Source organism: Prionailurus bengalensis, chromosome A3, assembly GCF_016509475.1.
Source record: "Prionailurus bengalensis isolate Pbe53 chromosome A3, Fcat_Pben_1.1_paternal_pri, whole genome shotgun sequence".
NCBI classification, from domain to species: Eukaryota; Metazoa; Chordata; class Mammalia; order Carnivora; family Felidae; genus Prionailurus; species Prionailurus bengalensis.
Genome location: NC_057354.1, coordinates 124,993,080 through 125,010,478, shown reverse-complemented (window position 1 = coordinate 125,010,478; position 17,399 = coordinate 124,993,080). Strand labels below are relative to the sequence as shown.

The following is a 17,399-nucleotide window of genomic DNA, read 5'->3' as shown; positions in this document are numbered from 1 at the left end:
TTCATTTGGGGCTTTAATCCATTTTGAGCTTTAATCCAATTTTTGTGTTTGGTGTAAGTTTGTAATTAAGGGCCCAACTTCATTCTTTTGCAAGAGGATATCCTATTTTCCTGACACCATTTCCTTTCCCTATTGCATGTTCTTGGCATTCAGTGTTGAAGATCATTTGACCATATATGCAAGGGTTTACTTCTGGGCTCTTTATTCTTTCCTATAGATCTGTATGTTTGTCTTTATCTAGTACCACAAATTTCTGTGAAAAATTGAGGTATAATTGACATATAACAGTATATTAGTTTCAGGTGTATAACATGCAGTATTTGTATATATTGCAAAATGATCAATCACAATGTGTAGTTAACATCCAAACAGTTTTGATTACTGTAGGTTTTGATATCAGGCCATGTGAGACCTTCCTTCAACTTTGTGGGGTTTTTTAAAGAGTTTTTCTTTTTAATGTTTATCTATTTTGAGAGAGTGAGCGAGTGAACACACAAGCAGGGGAGGGTCAGAGAGAGAGAATCCCAAGCAGGCTCCGTGTCATCAGTGCAGAGCCCCTTGGCAGGGCTTGAACTCAAACCTTGAGATCACAACCTGAGCTGAGATCAAGAGTCTGACGCTTAACCAACTGTGCCACCCAGATGTCCCAAGCATGTCTCATTTTTAACCAATCAAATCTATTCCTTTTTTGTGAAGTTTATTATTAATCCCTTCTACCATTTTTGGTAATTTTGTTATTTTACTAGCTTCTTAAATTATCTTCAGACTTTCTTGGCTAAATATTTTTTCTCTGGTCTTTGGCCCAAATCTCCCAAGTTTTGATATATAGCACTATTACTCATTTTGAAGTTGGCCCAAATGGTTTATTCCAAATTAGTTTAGTTCTTTAACCTAGGAGTTAAGAAGTGTATTTTAAACGTGTCTAAGATATATGTCTAAATAGATGTATTTCTAAGATACATTTTTGGCCTTTTCGAATTCTCTTCAGTGAAACCTCGTACATTCTATTCAACTGAACGTGTCCTGGAGGTCACAATGGGACTTTCAAAGTCGGGGCAGGGAAGCCTCCCAAACATCCCCCTTCTCCTCCAGGGCGGTCCACACGCTTTCCTCCTAGCCCCTGCTGTACAAGGGACCCACCAGGTGTTGAGACCCATCTTTTCAGGGCTTCTTCCTATAAAAGGCCTCAGGTGAGACTTGGGTGTGGTGGGAGCTGGCCGTGTGATGGAACTCCTAACTGGAATTCCCACTGCCGACTTTGGCCTCTCTCCAGTTTCCCACTACTTCCACAGCTTTGCCCAACTTGTGGGCAAGTCCTCTATAGCACTGTACCTGTCACTCCACTGCTCAAGGATGTGACAACTCCTTATTATCATCCTGGAAGCTGGACATATCAGGGCAAAGCTACTTTTAAATCAATTAGGGCACATGGGTGGCTCAGTTGGTTAAGCGATCAACTCTTGATCTCTGTTGAGGTCGTGATTTCACAGTTCCTGGGAGCAAGCCCCGCGACGGGCTCAGCACTGACAGTGCAGACCCTGTTTGGGATTCTATCCCTCTACCTCGTACCTGCTTGCACTCTGAAAATAAACTTAAAAAAATTTTTTTTAAATATTCCCCCAGCCCCCAACAGTTTTGTTAACTCACTAGGAGTCACTCACTGCCTCTGCACAGAACCTATCTTATCCAATTCTCACAATTTTAGGAGGGAGGTCTCACTTCTGTTACCTACACATCAGGAAACTGAGGTTTAAAAGATGAAGTCATTTGCCTAACTACGTAAAGCTAGATTTGGAATCTGGGAAACCTAATTCCAGACTCCAGACCCTGAACGATTACACTTGGATGCCCAAGAAAACTTGAATTAATCTCAACCTAGCCAATTTCTTCCTTCAACTACCAAATGGAATACAGGGTTTAAGTTCCTGGTAAATATTTAGAGAAAAACAAGTTCTGTGATTGAAACCTAGAAGAAATGAGAAATTGTCTACAGGATATGGAGGAAATGACATTCAATAAAACTTTCACCCAGTTCTGAGCTTCCTGTAGGATCTGTCCTACAGTTCTCGTAGGTTCTTACCGTCAAGTAGTCCTCAGATTCAAGGTTCTGTGGGCAATCAGGACAGTATTCCTACTTTACAGATGGTAACACAGAAGCCTAAAGGGTTAAGTTTGCCCAAGATTACACAACCTACACTCACCCTAGGGACCGGAAAATGGAGACCCCCTCGTGCCCTGCAGCCTCCTAGAAGTGAGCCTTGGTGACACCATGCTCCCGGCCTTCTCACTTGTGTTCACAGAAGAATTTACCGTCTGGAGCATCCAAATCACATCAGCTAGGCCCTTTAAAGTTAGCTAGATAAGACAGACTGTGAACACTGCTCCTCTGGGGTTCCTCTGCCCTTCTCCCCCCGAACCCCAACCTTCCTGAAAAAATCACTGTCAGGAGGGCAAATAGAACGACTACTGCCAAGGTCAATTTAGGAAACTTTTCTTTGGTCAGTAAGCTAGTGTGGGAGGATGTAATATTTATTTCTTCAAGGGTCTTTTAATTTCAACACTACGATGTGGGATAGGCCAACAATTCCAGAAGGACTGCTTTCAGCTCAGAACAGAACCAGACGAAGATACAATTAAAACTGGCACAATGTGTATGATGAAAATTCCTTTTCCCATGTATTTTTATGTAGACCTCTGCTCTGGATTCTATCAAATTATCTGTATGGCTTAAAATAAACAGCTATAGAAGGGAGAGGGGAATGGAAATAGTATTAGCATTAGTTGAGAATTGGGTTCTATGTATCTATTTAAGATATTCTCAATTCTTAAAATCAGTGACCTAAGTAGTACTACCCATGGTACAGATGTGGCATTGAGCCTTAGATCAGTTAACACACACACAACTTCACGACGTTTATGAATCACCAGGTAAATTCCAAATCCATGCCTGAACGCAAACTGCACTTCTCCTTTAAACAACACTGTTTCTTAAAGTTCATGTGGAAAGGAAACAAACACCTATAGGTAAAGATAAGTGATTTAATTTAATCCTGAAAACAACCTTGAAGAAGTATCATTTTATCAAGTAAACAGGCTAAAAGTTTCATCCTATGAAGTGTGTAATCACTCTATGTAATTAGAGATCCTGAATACTAATCAAAGACACGAATATCATCAGAGTAATCAGTAGCCCCAGATTAGCATCCATGGGATAAAAATATTTTCTTTTCCTTAAATCAGAGTAAACTTGAATGGGCAATCTGAATTATAATTGAGGTACAGAAGGGTATTTTATCTAGAGAAAAACACAAGACCAGGTTTATTTCATACAATGTTATTCACACATTTTTCATTTTCTAATTTATACATAATATACAAAGTGAAGATAACATTATTTCATATGAACCAAGAAGAGCCAGGACTTAGACAAACTGGTCCAGAAACAATCCATTATCAAAAGGAGACACTCAAGAGTGAAGTCTAAGTGGTTCTGCCCAATTAAAGTTTCTTTATTCTGAAATGTCAGAGTTTAGCAAAACTCCATGCCAACTTATTAAATGGTGGAATCAGAGAGGTGGGCACCAAAATGGCAGACTGTAAAATTTCTAGAGTAACAGATATTTTTCTAGAATAGGCCCCAAAGTATTGGGAAGATTGGGTTGTCAACACTGGGATACATGGGAACATCAAAACCCCAAGAAGAAGGTTCAGTTTCCCAGCTATCCCCAAGACTTTCTAAGTTTGCAGGACAAAGGAAAGCCAGGAATTCAACTGTGCAAATCCAGGAAAGTCACTATCAATCTCCAACAAGGACGATTTGGATCATGATCAGCTCACGACTGTGAGTGGATACTGGGAGCAAAAGTTCAACACAGGGCCAAGACACTCTGAGGCTGGCAAAACAAAGTAGGACGGGAAAAGAGCAGCTTTGTATGGGGCGGGGGGTGGGGGGGTGGGGAAGCACTGCCACTGTTGACTGGGACATGCTGATGAACCAGTAGGACTATGAGAGGGGACAGTGACAAGTGGTTGGATTTAATGGACTCAACATGGAATGTTGGGTTAGAAAACTAGAATAACTCAAAGTCAAACATGAAAAAGTATGCCTGGCACCCCAAACTTTATGCCATTATTTTTAGGTTCATGATAAGAACAGCTAAGTGATAAAACCTTTATATTCAATATTGTGCTCAGAAGAATGCTTTTCTTCTGCAGACTTCTAATAAAAAAATCCTTTACATGTTCAATCGAAAGAGATAGCATGGTTCATTAGTTGTCAGCACTAAACAGAAGTGGGTCAACATAAATGGTTTTATACAAAATACTGACTTCAACAAAATACAAAGCACTTTCTTTATCTTTCAGAAACTGAATATACAAAGCAAGTTTTTTTTCCAAAATATTTTCATAGGCAAAGGATTAAAAACGATTTTAATTATACACATATGGTCACAATTTTGCCTTAAAAAGATTGTTGGGAAATGTACATAAGGCCGCTTGTAAATGTACATCATGTTACTGTTATGTCCTATGTCCAGAGAAAAAAATGTTATCATACAGATTTGCTCTTACTTGGGAATAGGCTATTCAAAAATACAGTACTCTTCTGTACAAAGAAAAAAGTCACATCACATTTAATAAGATGGAAAAAGCATTGGCCTCCATGGTAACCAAAAATCTCAGTCCAATACTTTCTATTATGCACAATACCCTGACTTCTTGAAAGTGATCCAAATCCTAGTATGTCCATATTAACAGAGTCAACAACTATGTTATAAAAGAAAATGTTTCCCACAATAATAAAAAGAAAGCTGGTTCATACTTCTGAAACCATATAAAGATAAAAAATTTTTAAAAAATCACTCTCGATTTGGAGAAATAAATTTACATTATACAACACTATATGCCAGGTCAAATAGGGCAGGGACATAAATGTACACTAAAATGCAAATGTTTCCCAAAGAGATAAAACAAATTCCATTTACAGCATGAAGGTTTACAAATGTACACCTGTACAACCAAGGAAAGCATCACTACTAAATTAGCAAGGCTTTTATAATAAACATTGAAACAAGATTTGCTTTTAAAGTGTAAACTTACATCTATTACTACACACACAATGCATATATTTATAGGAAGCAAAAAAAGCTATCTGAATATGTAGTCATGCTTAAATGTTGAGCTATCAAATTCACTTTTCAGTGGCCCCTTTTCACCTCTATCTGGTTCCTACTTTTGCAAAGTCTACTATGAAAAAGCAAAATAAAGCTCAACACTTCCTCAACATGTCCTTGTAATCCTATAAGCAAAACAATATACAAATTTCTACTCTTTCTCAGATTGCAAACCAAACTGAAAAGTTAAAATGGGACTTAACTTTTCATTTAGTGCACTTAACTGAATGGAAGTGTCACCATGATTTTTTTTCTTACCTCTTACAACAATTACATATGTAAGTATATACAATACTTCTGTACATTGCCAGAGACATTTTAGGGCAGTATTTGTATTAAAACCATATCCATTGTAAATAATGTAAGTTCTTTCATCTCAAATCATTTAATTCTTAACTTGCGGAGATTTTATTTGCATGATAGTTTGTGAATTACCAAAATACAACTTAACTTTCTTTTTAAAATATTAATAATATTTATGCAGTTGATTGTTAATTGGTTATAAAAGGCTTCACACAAACGACAAAAAAAAAAAAAAAATAAGGACTATATTTCTATATACATCTCTATAACCTGTTGTGCTATGGGGTCCGTAGACCTACCAGACTGCAAGCCAGTTTATTAAAAGAATACTGTACTTTTTCCTTTAAAAACTATTTTTTGTGACTTTACAAGGTAAAAATTTACAAAATATGTGACAGCTTTTTTTTTGATAGTTACATCATATACAGGCATTCTGTGCTTTGCCAGCAATCCAATCTGATAGGTCTCCACTCAGGGCTGAATATAATTTATAATTCACCACCCCCACCCCCCAAATATACACAAGAACCTTAAAAAATTTACAAATGGATGAATAAAGTCAATAAATAGTTTTGCTTTAAAAAAAAATTTGAAGATTCATAGTTGAGTTGTGTTTTGATAATTCACAAAAGAAACATTCTTTTCACATGGTTACATCATCTTCTTTCTCTTTCCTTTACAGCATTCCATTTGGTGGTCCTCCAATAGGCCCTAGATCTGGGCTATTTTTCAAATAATATTTTTCCAACTTGGCCAGTATATGCTTCCCATATGTGTATTTGCGCAAAGTAGTAATGTGAGGTCGAATCTGAAAAATAAATAATCTGCTTAGTAAATCTAAGTGACTTTGGTTTCTGGCTTCTTAAAAAAGCACTCCTAAATCTGGGTGACTTAGAAAGAGTAACTGGAATTTTAATATACAAATCCTTTAAAGAAAAGTTGTTTTCGAAAGTAGTTCATCCTACTCAATCTCTCCAATTATACTCTCAAAACTGTCCAATGAATAAACAAACTACTACTTCTAAACTGTTACATATGCAAATAGTAGACGGGGCTCCAAACATAGCAGGGAAGCATCACTAGTGAATTATTGAGTTCTTTAAAAGTTGATGAAAGCAGAATTTTCTAGCTTAAGTTGGGAGACAAAAATTCAATAGGGAAAATAGAGCAAAAGACATAAATGAGCAATCAGATGTGTGATGTGTGATTTTAAATTGTTCAAAATCTCACTAATAGTTTTTAAAATGTAAATGAAACTACTCATTAGAATCATATCATTATCTTCCACACAGACTGGCAAAAACTTTATAAATAACAACTGGTATTGATGAGATGATGGCAAAACAGGCATTCTTATTATATCTTGGATAGATGTGCAAACATGTACAGATTTTTTTAAAGCAAAACCTGGCTGTGTCTATCAACATGTAAAATGTTTACACACTTTGCCCCACAATTCCACATCTAGGAATTTATCCTACAAAACAGTTAACCACGCAAAGACATTCACATACAGCACTGCTTATGACAGTTAAAAACCTGGAAACAATCCAAATGTCATAAAGATGACAGTGGTTAATGTAATTGTTAAAAAGACTGACAATTTTAATATGTATATACTTTTAAGCAGAAATATTAAATTTTAAAAAGGTAAAAAAAAATTATGATCTACTTCTCTCTATACGACAAGAGGTCCAAAGAACTTATGTATCTGTCCCCGGTTTCTTAATGAATAAATTTACAAAAACATGGAGTATATATATAGTATTTCTTCCAGTGGGTTTTTTTATTTTTTTTTTAAGTTTCTCTTTGGAGCGAGCAAGCAAGCGAGTGAGCACATGTACAACCAGGGAAGGGGCAGAGGGAGAGGGATAATCCCAAGCAGGCTCTGTGCTGTTAGCCCATGAACTGTGACATCATGACCACAGCCAGAATCAAGTTTCCGAATGAGCCACACAGAACCCCCACATCTAGTGTTCATTTTAACAGTAAGTTTTCCTATGGAAATTTATGAGCTAGATTCTAGAGAGAAGACAGAGATAAAAAAAACAAAACAAAACCCCAAATTCTCTTTAGCAAAATGCTTAAAAAAAAAAAACCCAAATTCTCTTTAGAAAGCTGCATTACATTAGTGAGAAAACCTAATTAGATTTTAAAATCAATGTTCAACCCATGTATCATGGCAAATCAAATATATCTCAATAAGATGGGGATGGGCAATGCTAAAGGCAGGTTAAATAGATGAGAAATAAATTTGATTTTATTGAGATTACTTTAAGAATTTTAATAAAAGGGTACACCATACCTACATTTGTCAAAGGTTATCCATTGATTTTAGATTTTTTTCTCCAGTTACATCACATGAGGAAATTAAAACCTAGGAAGTTAAAATTGTATCCTGAAAGTCACACAAATTGAATCATCTATTTTAAGTGCTATAAGCTGTATTACCTTATGCATGATTATCTTTCTCTGGGCAGGTTCAGCCATATCAATCATCTTCTGAACCACGTAATTGGCATACTGGTCCTTCATCATGGTGTATAAGGCACTGTGAGCACCATCATTCTGGCAGCAAACTTCATCAATCAGTAAAGCTCTCTCGGCACGGGAGGCATGGGTAACACACTTTTCTACTACATTGCTAAAAATTCAAGTATATACACAAAAAATTTTGTTACTTTTTCCTTTATAGTAAATTTCCCTTGGTTTTAAAAGAACTTGCTTAACACATTGGAAGACAAAAGAGTGAAGATGGTATTCTCTTACCCTTTACTTTCAAAAACAAACAAACAAAAAAGAATTAGTATTATAGAGGAACCCATATTGGATATTCACAAGTGTAATTACATGCCTCTTAAAATTAAAATTACAAAGAGGAAACTAAAGACTAAGTCATTAGTAAGGTCTGAGACTTTCATTAACAAGCACTAAACTAATTTCCATTTATAGGTTTGGGGAGACCATTCATTTTCTGAATACAGACTTCAAAAATGGAATATACACAGGCAGATGGATTTGTCATGAGGAGTATTCAAGAATAAAAGGAATAGTCTGTATGTGCTTTTTCCCTCTACTAAAAGAAACATTATATTTGAATGTCATATTCTACATGCATTTGTTTACTAATAAAAGAGTTGAAAGAACTGACCCTTGGAATTAGAAAATATTGCAATACCTGGCAAATTTGTGTTGACTCAGGGCTAAGACTTTTCCTCGGATTTCAGAAACAATTTTGCTTTTGTCTTCAGGTCGACCGTGTTCCAAGACATGCTGAATAACGTAATTGCCATACTGATCCTAAGTACAGATGTTTACAAGTTACTTTCCTTAAGTCACCCCTTAAAAATAATGACTATTCTTTAAGAAGATACTATTTTTCTAAAGATCCAGTAGTATATAGTCAGGAGAATACACCAAGCTTTTTTGTCTTACTGTGTGTTTTTACAGTGTGTCAATTTAGGAAAAATTTCATTTCCCTATATTCTGAACCACTGTCAGAAACACATAAACATTGACAACTATCACGGAGTTCATACCTGTACCAACTGCTCTGTATGTTGGTGGAGTTCCTCTAAGATAGGTAAAGTCTGCTCTGCAGTGCAATGCTCGAGGATGCGCTGGATCACTCTGCAGCCGTAAGGATGAGTTGAAAGTACAAACACCTTAAGACAAGTGCAAGAAATACATTTACTTTATCTGGCATTTCTGGGAAGTTCTATGAGGCAGACAGGTTTTTGATGACATGCTGAATTAATCTAAAATAGAAGGGTGGGGAGTCACCTCTAATATGACTACCATCCTATTGGTAAAGACTGGAAAGTGAGGTGCTCAATTCAGGAGCTAACAGATATTTTGATCAAAAGGAACCTAACCAGATATGTATTAGTTACTAATTGGTATTTATTTTCTGTGTTTTACTGTACAGTCTTAAGTCTTCTTCCCTCCTTTACTTCTCCCTGAAAAATCTGGAGAACACTGTTGGGTTTCTAATTCTAATAGCTGTGATCCCAAAGTAATACAATTGATGGGGTGCCTGGGTGGCTCAGTCGGTTAAGGGTCTGACTTCAGTTCAGGTCATGATTTCACAGATAATGAGTTCAAGCCCTGCACTGGCCTCTGTGATGACAGCTCCAAGCCTGAAGCCTGCTTTGAATTCTGTGTCTCCCTCTCTCTGCCCCTCCCTTGCTAACACTCTCTCTCTTGCTCAGAAATAAAGATTAAAAAAAAATTAAAAACAAAACAAAGTAATACAACTGAACTCTTATTTCCACATATTTCAGCTTCAAAAAAATGAAGCTATCTATTGACGCACTCTATTAAAGAGGCAGAAATCACTGTACATTCAGTTTGTCTCCTATTTTTGTCTGTCATTACTGGGTATTATAATCTTGTGACTTAGGAAAAATGTGTTAACACTCCAATGCTAAAAGAATGCCCTGCTAATTAGAAGACAAAAATAAACCTTACTTGTCCTTTGAAAGCATCAATGATGAACTGTAGTGACTGTGGCTGAACACATTCAATACATTTTTGTACAACATGGTTTCCATTCTGATCTTTCACACATTTGAGTACATGACCATCTAGCTCCTTTACCATTTCACTCTGCAAAGAGAAGATGACATTTAAAAAATTACCTCATCAAGAAACGTTAACAGGATTAGAAAGAGTACAAAAGTATACTCAAAAATGTGTTGGCAATATTTTAGATATCAAAGTTTAAAATCCATACTCCCTGCCCCTCCAAACAGAAATTGAGATGGTTACCAAAACATTTCGTAGGACTGCAATGTAAATGACACTTATTAAAAAATAACCTAGGGATCCTGAACCTGCCATATTTAAATGACTTTCTTCACTTAGTATACCTTCCACACAACTTTCTCAGCTGACTATAATATACATATACAAATAATTCCAAATTCTATACTTTTTCTCTGCTTAGCACTCCCTTTCCTTCAAATAATTTTTAATACCTACATGAGTCTATTAAGTGCATGGGAAAGGGTAAGGAATTGAGCACTTAAGGGCTATGTGACTTTCACATATTATCTCAATGACAGGAAGAAATCAGACATTTTAATTCTTTTTTTAATGAGCTTATATTAAAGAACTCATTTAATATAACTTTTCTTTATTATGTGACACTTTCTTCAGGGACAAATCTTTGGGAAATTTTAGATTTTTGTTCATTTAACCAGGAAAAATGACCCTTTCATGTGTATTTCTTTGCTTACTCGTAAGGTTTTCACATTTACAATCTTTCTCACCCAAAGAACTCCCAGCTACCTACTACTCCCAGTTACCTACTACCTACTGAATAACTGTAGAGAAATTCTGTTAAGCCAAAATACAACACAGATGTTTAACTATAAACTAAATAACAAAATAAAATGTTACTTAGTTCACAATCCAAACAATACCATTAACAGGTTTCTCTAAGGCTTATTCCCAGTGCTTTATATTTTCAAGTATTAAAGACATTTAAAGTCTTTATCATTTACTTATTAAGTGTAACCAACAATGTTATATTAGTTTCAGGTGTGCAACAGTGATTAAACAATCATACACATTACACAATGTGCACCACAATAAGGTATAGCCACCATACAACGTTATTACATTATTGACTATAATCCCTATGGTGCACTTTTCATCTCTGTGACTTAAATTTTGTAACCGGAAGTTTATACTTCTTAATCCCTTTCACCTATTGCCTCCCCATCCTGCTATCCACACAAGAACTTGTTCTCTGTAGTTGAGAGTCTGTTGTTCTGTTTATCAGATTCCACATATAACTGGAATCATAGGTACAGTATTTGTCCTTTCTCTGACTGATTTCACTTAGTATAATACCCTCTAGGTTGATCCATGTTACTGCAATTGACAAGATCTCATTCTTTAAAATATCTTTATTTAAAAAAAAAAATTTTTTTTAACGTTTATTCATTTTTGAGAGAGAGAAAGACAGAGAGAGCATGAGCAAGGGAGGGGGAGAGAAAGGGAGAGGGAGACACAGAATCCGAAGCAGGCTCCAGGCTCTGAGCTGTCATAATAGAGCCCATCACAGGGCACAGCGAGATCATGACCTGAGCAGAAGTTGAAAGCTCAACCAACTGAGCCACCCTGGCATGCCCAAAATATCTTTATCTATACCAGTTTGAGACTTAGGATCAAGCATTTGTGTAAGCATCTACAATAATCAAAATCTGTTCATCTTGTTCCATTGTGACATATCTTCAATTATTCTAAAACTCAGGATTTCCTCCAGAGTAATGCTATTTTCTCACAAATTTTCAATGGTGTGATTAATGCACACATACAAACATATTCATCCATACATGTTATGACTGTTTTTAATTCTGGGATTTATTATACAATAATATATGTGGGTGGAGAATCAAAGCTGATCTCTTTCCAAATTTACTAATTACTGACACCTTTAAAGAAATAATTATTTCCTTTACTCTATGTTTCATTGTAATACATAAGCTAGTTATATAGAAAATAGTGATCTATTTAGGGTTATAAATTTAATTCCTAAGGTCTGCTTAATTTCACGTGAAACCCACACTAATTAGTGATGCTTCACAATTTATTTTCAAAAATCTAGCAGATCAGCATGTACTCTCAAACTCTTAATATTCTTGTCTATTTCAAATAATTTTAAAAATTATTTTGATGAATTACCAAAAGATTCCCAGAGTATGACTGAAATTACATCAGTCCTTTTTTGATTTAAAATAAGACTTCTTCCATCCAAAAATTTGATATATTCCCATTTACAGGTGTTCTCTTTTCTCTTTAAAGAATCGTGAATCTTGTTAACAGAATTCTTAGGTTAATTTCCTATTGAATGAAAGTTTTAAGAACTTTATGTGTATAATTTCTAATTGGCATATAGAATGCAACTGGCTTTAAATTTTTTATCCTTTGAAGAAATTGATGTCTGGTTACAGGAAACAGATAAGAAGGAAAAGATTGTTTTAAGGTCACAGAAATAAATTTTTAAATAAAACTGGTTTTGTTTCTGTACTTTCATATTTGCTGCTACAGTAGCTCAATATTTTACAGAGCTAACATATAAATCTGGCTCCATTTAAAAACTGGAGTACTTTCTAGTACAACCAGAATGGAAGGAAACCGTGCACCACAGTTTTCCAGATGGGTGGGTTGACTTTGTTTAGCCGATGCATGCTTAATATTCTCCTATAGGCCAACATCAAAGAAGTCTGGGGAAACTCTTACCTTGCAGCATTATGATTCCTGCTGGGCACTGGCATTTTGTGAAACCTTATGAGGGAGGGTAATGCTGGGGCAGAAATGTGAATTATGTAGATGGGTGGTTTCATGTCTTCAGACCTCTCCTAGACCCAGTACAGTTCTCTTAACTGTGCCAGTCCCCAGTTGACAAGCTTTGTATCCACTTGTCCGCTCAATTTAAATATAGCTGTACATAGGTGACAGTGGCCATAGCTAAGTTACTTATTAGCATATCTGACTTTCAACAGTAATGAAAATGGTTTTGGATTTTCTTTTATTTCCTAAAAATGAATACAATGTCAGAACTTCACATTTTATTTTATTTTTTAATTTTTTTGTAATGTTTATTTATTTTTGAGACAGAGAGAGACAGAGCATGGATGGGGGAGGGGCAGAGAGAGACGGAGACACAGAATCTGAAGTGGGCTTCAGGCTCCAAGCTGTCAGCACAGAGCCCGACGCGGGGCTTGAACTCACGGACCATGAGATCATGACCTGAGCCGAAGTTGGATGCTTAACCGACTGAGCCACCCAGGAACCCCAGAACTTCACATTTTATACACTAGTACCTGGCTATTAGTATTTTACAGGAACCATAGTTCTTGGGGACTTTATATATATACATATGTACATATACATATATATTTTGTGTGTGTGTGTGACTTTTTTGTAAACTAAGTCCGATTCAACATTACAATCATTTTAGAGTTACTATAACCAATGAGAATAGCATGTTTTTTTTTCAAATCTCTTCTGAAACTGTCAGTTTCCTTTGTGAACATATCTCTATTTTATACATTTTGTATAGTTACACTGTACTAAAATATTAGCTTGTTTGATATAAGGAAAGTATGTATTGAGTACCTTTTTGCTAGCCTGGTTGTTTAACCTTTTAAAAAAAAAAAAGGTTTAAGCTTTAAAAAAAAAAAAAAAATCTTGGGGCGCCTGGGTGGCGCAGTCGGTTAAGCGTCCGACTTCAGCTCAGGTCACGATCTCGCGGTCCGTGAGTTCGAGCCCCGCGTCGGGCTCTGGGCAGATGGCTCAGAGCCTGGAGCCTGTTTCCGATTCTGTGTCTCCTCTCTCTCTGCCCGTCCCCCGTTCATGCTCTGTCTCTCTCTGTCCCAAAAATAAATAAACGTTGAAAAAAAAAAATTAAAAAAAAAAAAATCTTTAAACTGGTCTTTCTTGCATGTTATAAATAAAGTTACAGCTAAAAGGGACAGGCAGAGGGGTGCCTGGGTGGCTCAGTCGGTTAAATGTCCAACTTCGGCTCAGGTCATGATCTCACGGTTGAGTTCAAGCCCCGGGTTGGGCTCTGTGCTGAAGCCTGCTTTGGATTCTGTGACTCTCTCTCTTCCTGCCCCTCCCCCGCTCATGCTCTGTCCCTCTCTGTCTCTCAAAAAATAAATAAACGTTAAAAAAAAAAAACGTAAAAAAAAAAAAAAAGGATAGGCAGGGAAAACTAGTTTTGAGTGTCTTAGAATAGAAACACAAGATTTTTTTTTCTCATTAAAATGTCTTATTCATGATTTATGGAAAAAATAAAACAAAATTTTTTTACCTGTGCTTGCTTCAGCAGCATATACACTAAAAGTGGAATGGTGGGGCACCTGGGTGGCTCAATCAGTTAAGCATTCAACTCCAGCTCAGGTCATCTCACAGCTTCTGAATTTGAGCCCCGTGTCGGGCTCTATGCTGACAGCTCGGAGCCTGGAGCCCAGTTCAGATTCTGTGTCTGCCTCTCCCCTGTGCTCACTTTCACACACTCTCTCTCTCAAATATGAATAAACATTAAAATTAAAAAAAAAAAAAAGTGGAATGGTACAGGGGCACCTGAGTGGCTCAGTTGGTTAAGCATCCAACTTCAGCTCAGGTCATGATCTCATGATTCATGAGTTTGAACCCCACATCAGGCTCTATGCTGACAGCTCAGAGTTTGGAGCTGGCTTCAGATTCTGTGTCTCCCTTTCTCTCTGCTACTGCCCAACTCACGCTCTCTCTCAAACACAAACATTAAAAAAAAAAAAAAAAAAAAGGTGGAATGATACAACGACTAGTATAGCCCCTGTGCAAGGATGACACACAAATTGTGAAGCGTTATGTTTTTATGTAAACTGGAATTAAAAAAAAAAAAAAAAAAAAAGCACTGTATTGAAAAAAGAAAATTTTATTCTTGTGGTTATAAATTTAGTACAATCTGGGGTGCCTGGGTGGCACAGTTGGTTAAGTGTCCGACTTCAGCTCAGGTCACGATCTCCCAGTTCATAGGTTTGAGCCCTGCGACGGGCTCTGACAGCTCAGAGACTGGAGCCTGCTTTGGATTCTGTGTCTGTCTCTGTTTCTCTTTCAAAAATAAACAAACATTTAAAAAAAGTTTAAAAAAAAAAAAGTGGTACAATCCAAATACATTTTGGAAACAATAAAGGTATTCCTGATACTACAGGTAATCAAATAAGCAAGTGTAGCATTTTGCTTCCCACACAGCAGGCCCTCAAATTATCTTCATTTAAAGATGAAGAGATGTTGAAGAGAATGAAGAGGACAGACAGATCAAAGATCTATAGTATAATATGTAATTAAAACGTACTGTTTGAGACAGATTATTTAAAGTATTTTATTCTAATTGGGGAAATATAAAGTAATAATTTAAAAACTGAATAAAATACAAAAAGTTTGTCTTAACTTACAATTACCTGCTGGTCAGATGAAATAGACTCCAGAGCTTTCTGGATAACACGACAGCCATACATCTGCAAGGCTAAAGGCAGAACATGCCCACGAATACGAGTGGCGAGAGCTAATTTTTGATCCAAACTCCCAAACTGATAGAAAAGAAATCAGTATTAATAAAAATAACCATTATATTAATTTTGTTAAACCTGAATAACCCACTGTTTGTGGCCTATTCATTCTATTTTTAAAATATCACAATTTGTAATCATGTAGGGAAGAGGACTTAGGTAAAAGCTAATTAAGATAAATCCAGAACTGCCTGAAATAACTGCATTACTTTTATGGGGGGGGTTAAGTCTCATTATCTAAAATTTCCTTTTTACTAATATATTGATCACCTGTAATTCTTTTAAAGTAAACAGCATTACATTTCATTTTAAACAAATAAAATCCCCTCATCTTTAACGTAATGAACTTCTGACCATGCATTCAGACCAAATTACATTCAGACAAACTATATTCTGATGTAACTGTGGAGGAAACTTAAGTAAAACAGAGATACTTAGTTGTAAACTGAAAATTAGATAAAATACAAAATACATGACACATCTAACAAATGTAAATAAAGACTATACTATTATCACTAATTTCTTCATCTAAGATTTACTCTCAATGCTTTATATTTTCAAATATTAATCAGATTACTACTAAACTTCTCATTTAAAGTAGGCCCATATATTTTAAAAATATTTTTGTGATAAAATATATAGCATAAAATGTCATTTTAACCATTTTTAAGTGCATAATTCAATGGCATTAATTCACAATGTTGTGCAATTATCACTACAAACTGTTTCCAAATCATTCCCGTTGCCTCAAACAGAGACACTGCATACATTAAGCAGTAACCCCCCCACTCCCCCACCCCCCCTCAGCACCTGGAAAACCCTAATCTACTTTATGCCCCTATCAATTTGGCTGTTCTAGCTATCTCATATAAGAAAAACACTATGATGTTTGTCCTTTTACATCTGGCTTATTTTACTTAGCTTCATCCATGATGTAGCATGTAACAGAACTTTATTCCTCATGGCTGAATAACATTCTTATTGTATGCATATACCACATTTATCCATTCATCTGTTGGACATATAGGTTGTTTCCACCTTTTGGCTACTGTGAATAATGTGGAAACAAATGGTGTTTGAGTCCTTGTTTTCAATTCTTTTGGGTATACAGGAGTGGAACTGCTGGGTTGTAAGGTAATTTTTATGTTTAGTTCTTTTTTTTTAAGGAACTGCCGAGGTGCCTGGGTGGCTCAGGTGGGTAAGTGTCCAGCTATTCATTTGGGCTCAAGTCATGATCTCAAGGTCATGAGACTGAGCCTCATGCCACCTCCACTGGGCATGGAGCCTGCATGGGATTCTCTCTCTCCCTCTGTCCCTTTCCCTGCTCACACGTGCTCTCTCTCAAAAAAAGAAAAGTTTGAAGGAACTGCCAAACTTTTTCACAACAGCTGCACCATTTTACATTACTACCAACAACGTATGAGGTTCCAATTTCTCCAAATCTCCACCAACATTTGTTATTCCCCTTGGCCCTCTAAAGCCATCCTAGTAGATGTAGCGTAGAATCTCACTGTGGTTTTGATCTGCGTTTCCCTAATGACTAAGGATGTTGAGCTTCTTTTCATGTGCTTCTTGGCTACATGTATATCTTCTGAGGAGAAATGTCTATTCAGGTCCTCTGCCCATTTTTCTTTCTTGTTTTTTCTTTTCTTTTTTGTTTTTTTTGAAAGTAATCTTTATACACGGGGCTCAAACCCACAACCCTGAGATCAAGAGTCACATGCTCCACCAACTGAGCCAGCCAGGTGCTCCTCCTGTCTGTTATATTATTTTAATGTTTATCTTTGAGAGAGTACAAGCTCTCTCTGTACGGGCAGAGGAAGGGGGACAGAGAATCCAAAGCGGGAATGAAGTT

At 36.3% G+C, this 17,399-nt stretch overlaps 1 protein-coding gene across 7 annotated transcripts in view; it reads right to left on the bottom strand.

Moving 5' to 3' along the window:
* Positions 1-3,021: 3,021 nt before the first annotated feature.
* PUM2 (pumilio RNA binding family member 2) overlaps positions 3,022-17,399 on the bottom strand; it is a 100,988-nt gene continuing 86,610 nt past the window's right edge. For 4 of the 7 annotated variants that reach the window (XM_043604459.1, XM_043604464.1, XM_043604462.1 and 1 more), the window contains 6 exons: positions 15,431-15,565; positions 9,948-10,085; positions 9,017-9,142; positions 8,656-8,777; positions 7,929-8,121; positions 3,022-6,285 (listed from right to left, as the gene is read on the bottom strand). In XM_043604459.1, coding sequence (XP_043460394.1) covers positions 6,154-6,285; positions 7,929-8,121; positions 8,656-8,777; positions 9,017-9,142; positions 9,948-10,085; positions 15,431-15,565 — 846 coding nt within the window. In that variant the 3' untranslated portion in view covers positions 3,022-6,153. The remainder of the gene's footprint in view (positions 6,286-7,928; positions 8,122-8,655; positions 8,778-9,016; positions 9,143-9,947; positions 10,086-15,430; positions 15,566-17,399) is intronic. The other 3 variants (XM_043604460.1, XM_043604465.1, XM_043604463.1) reach the window with 1 other exon arrangement.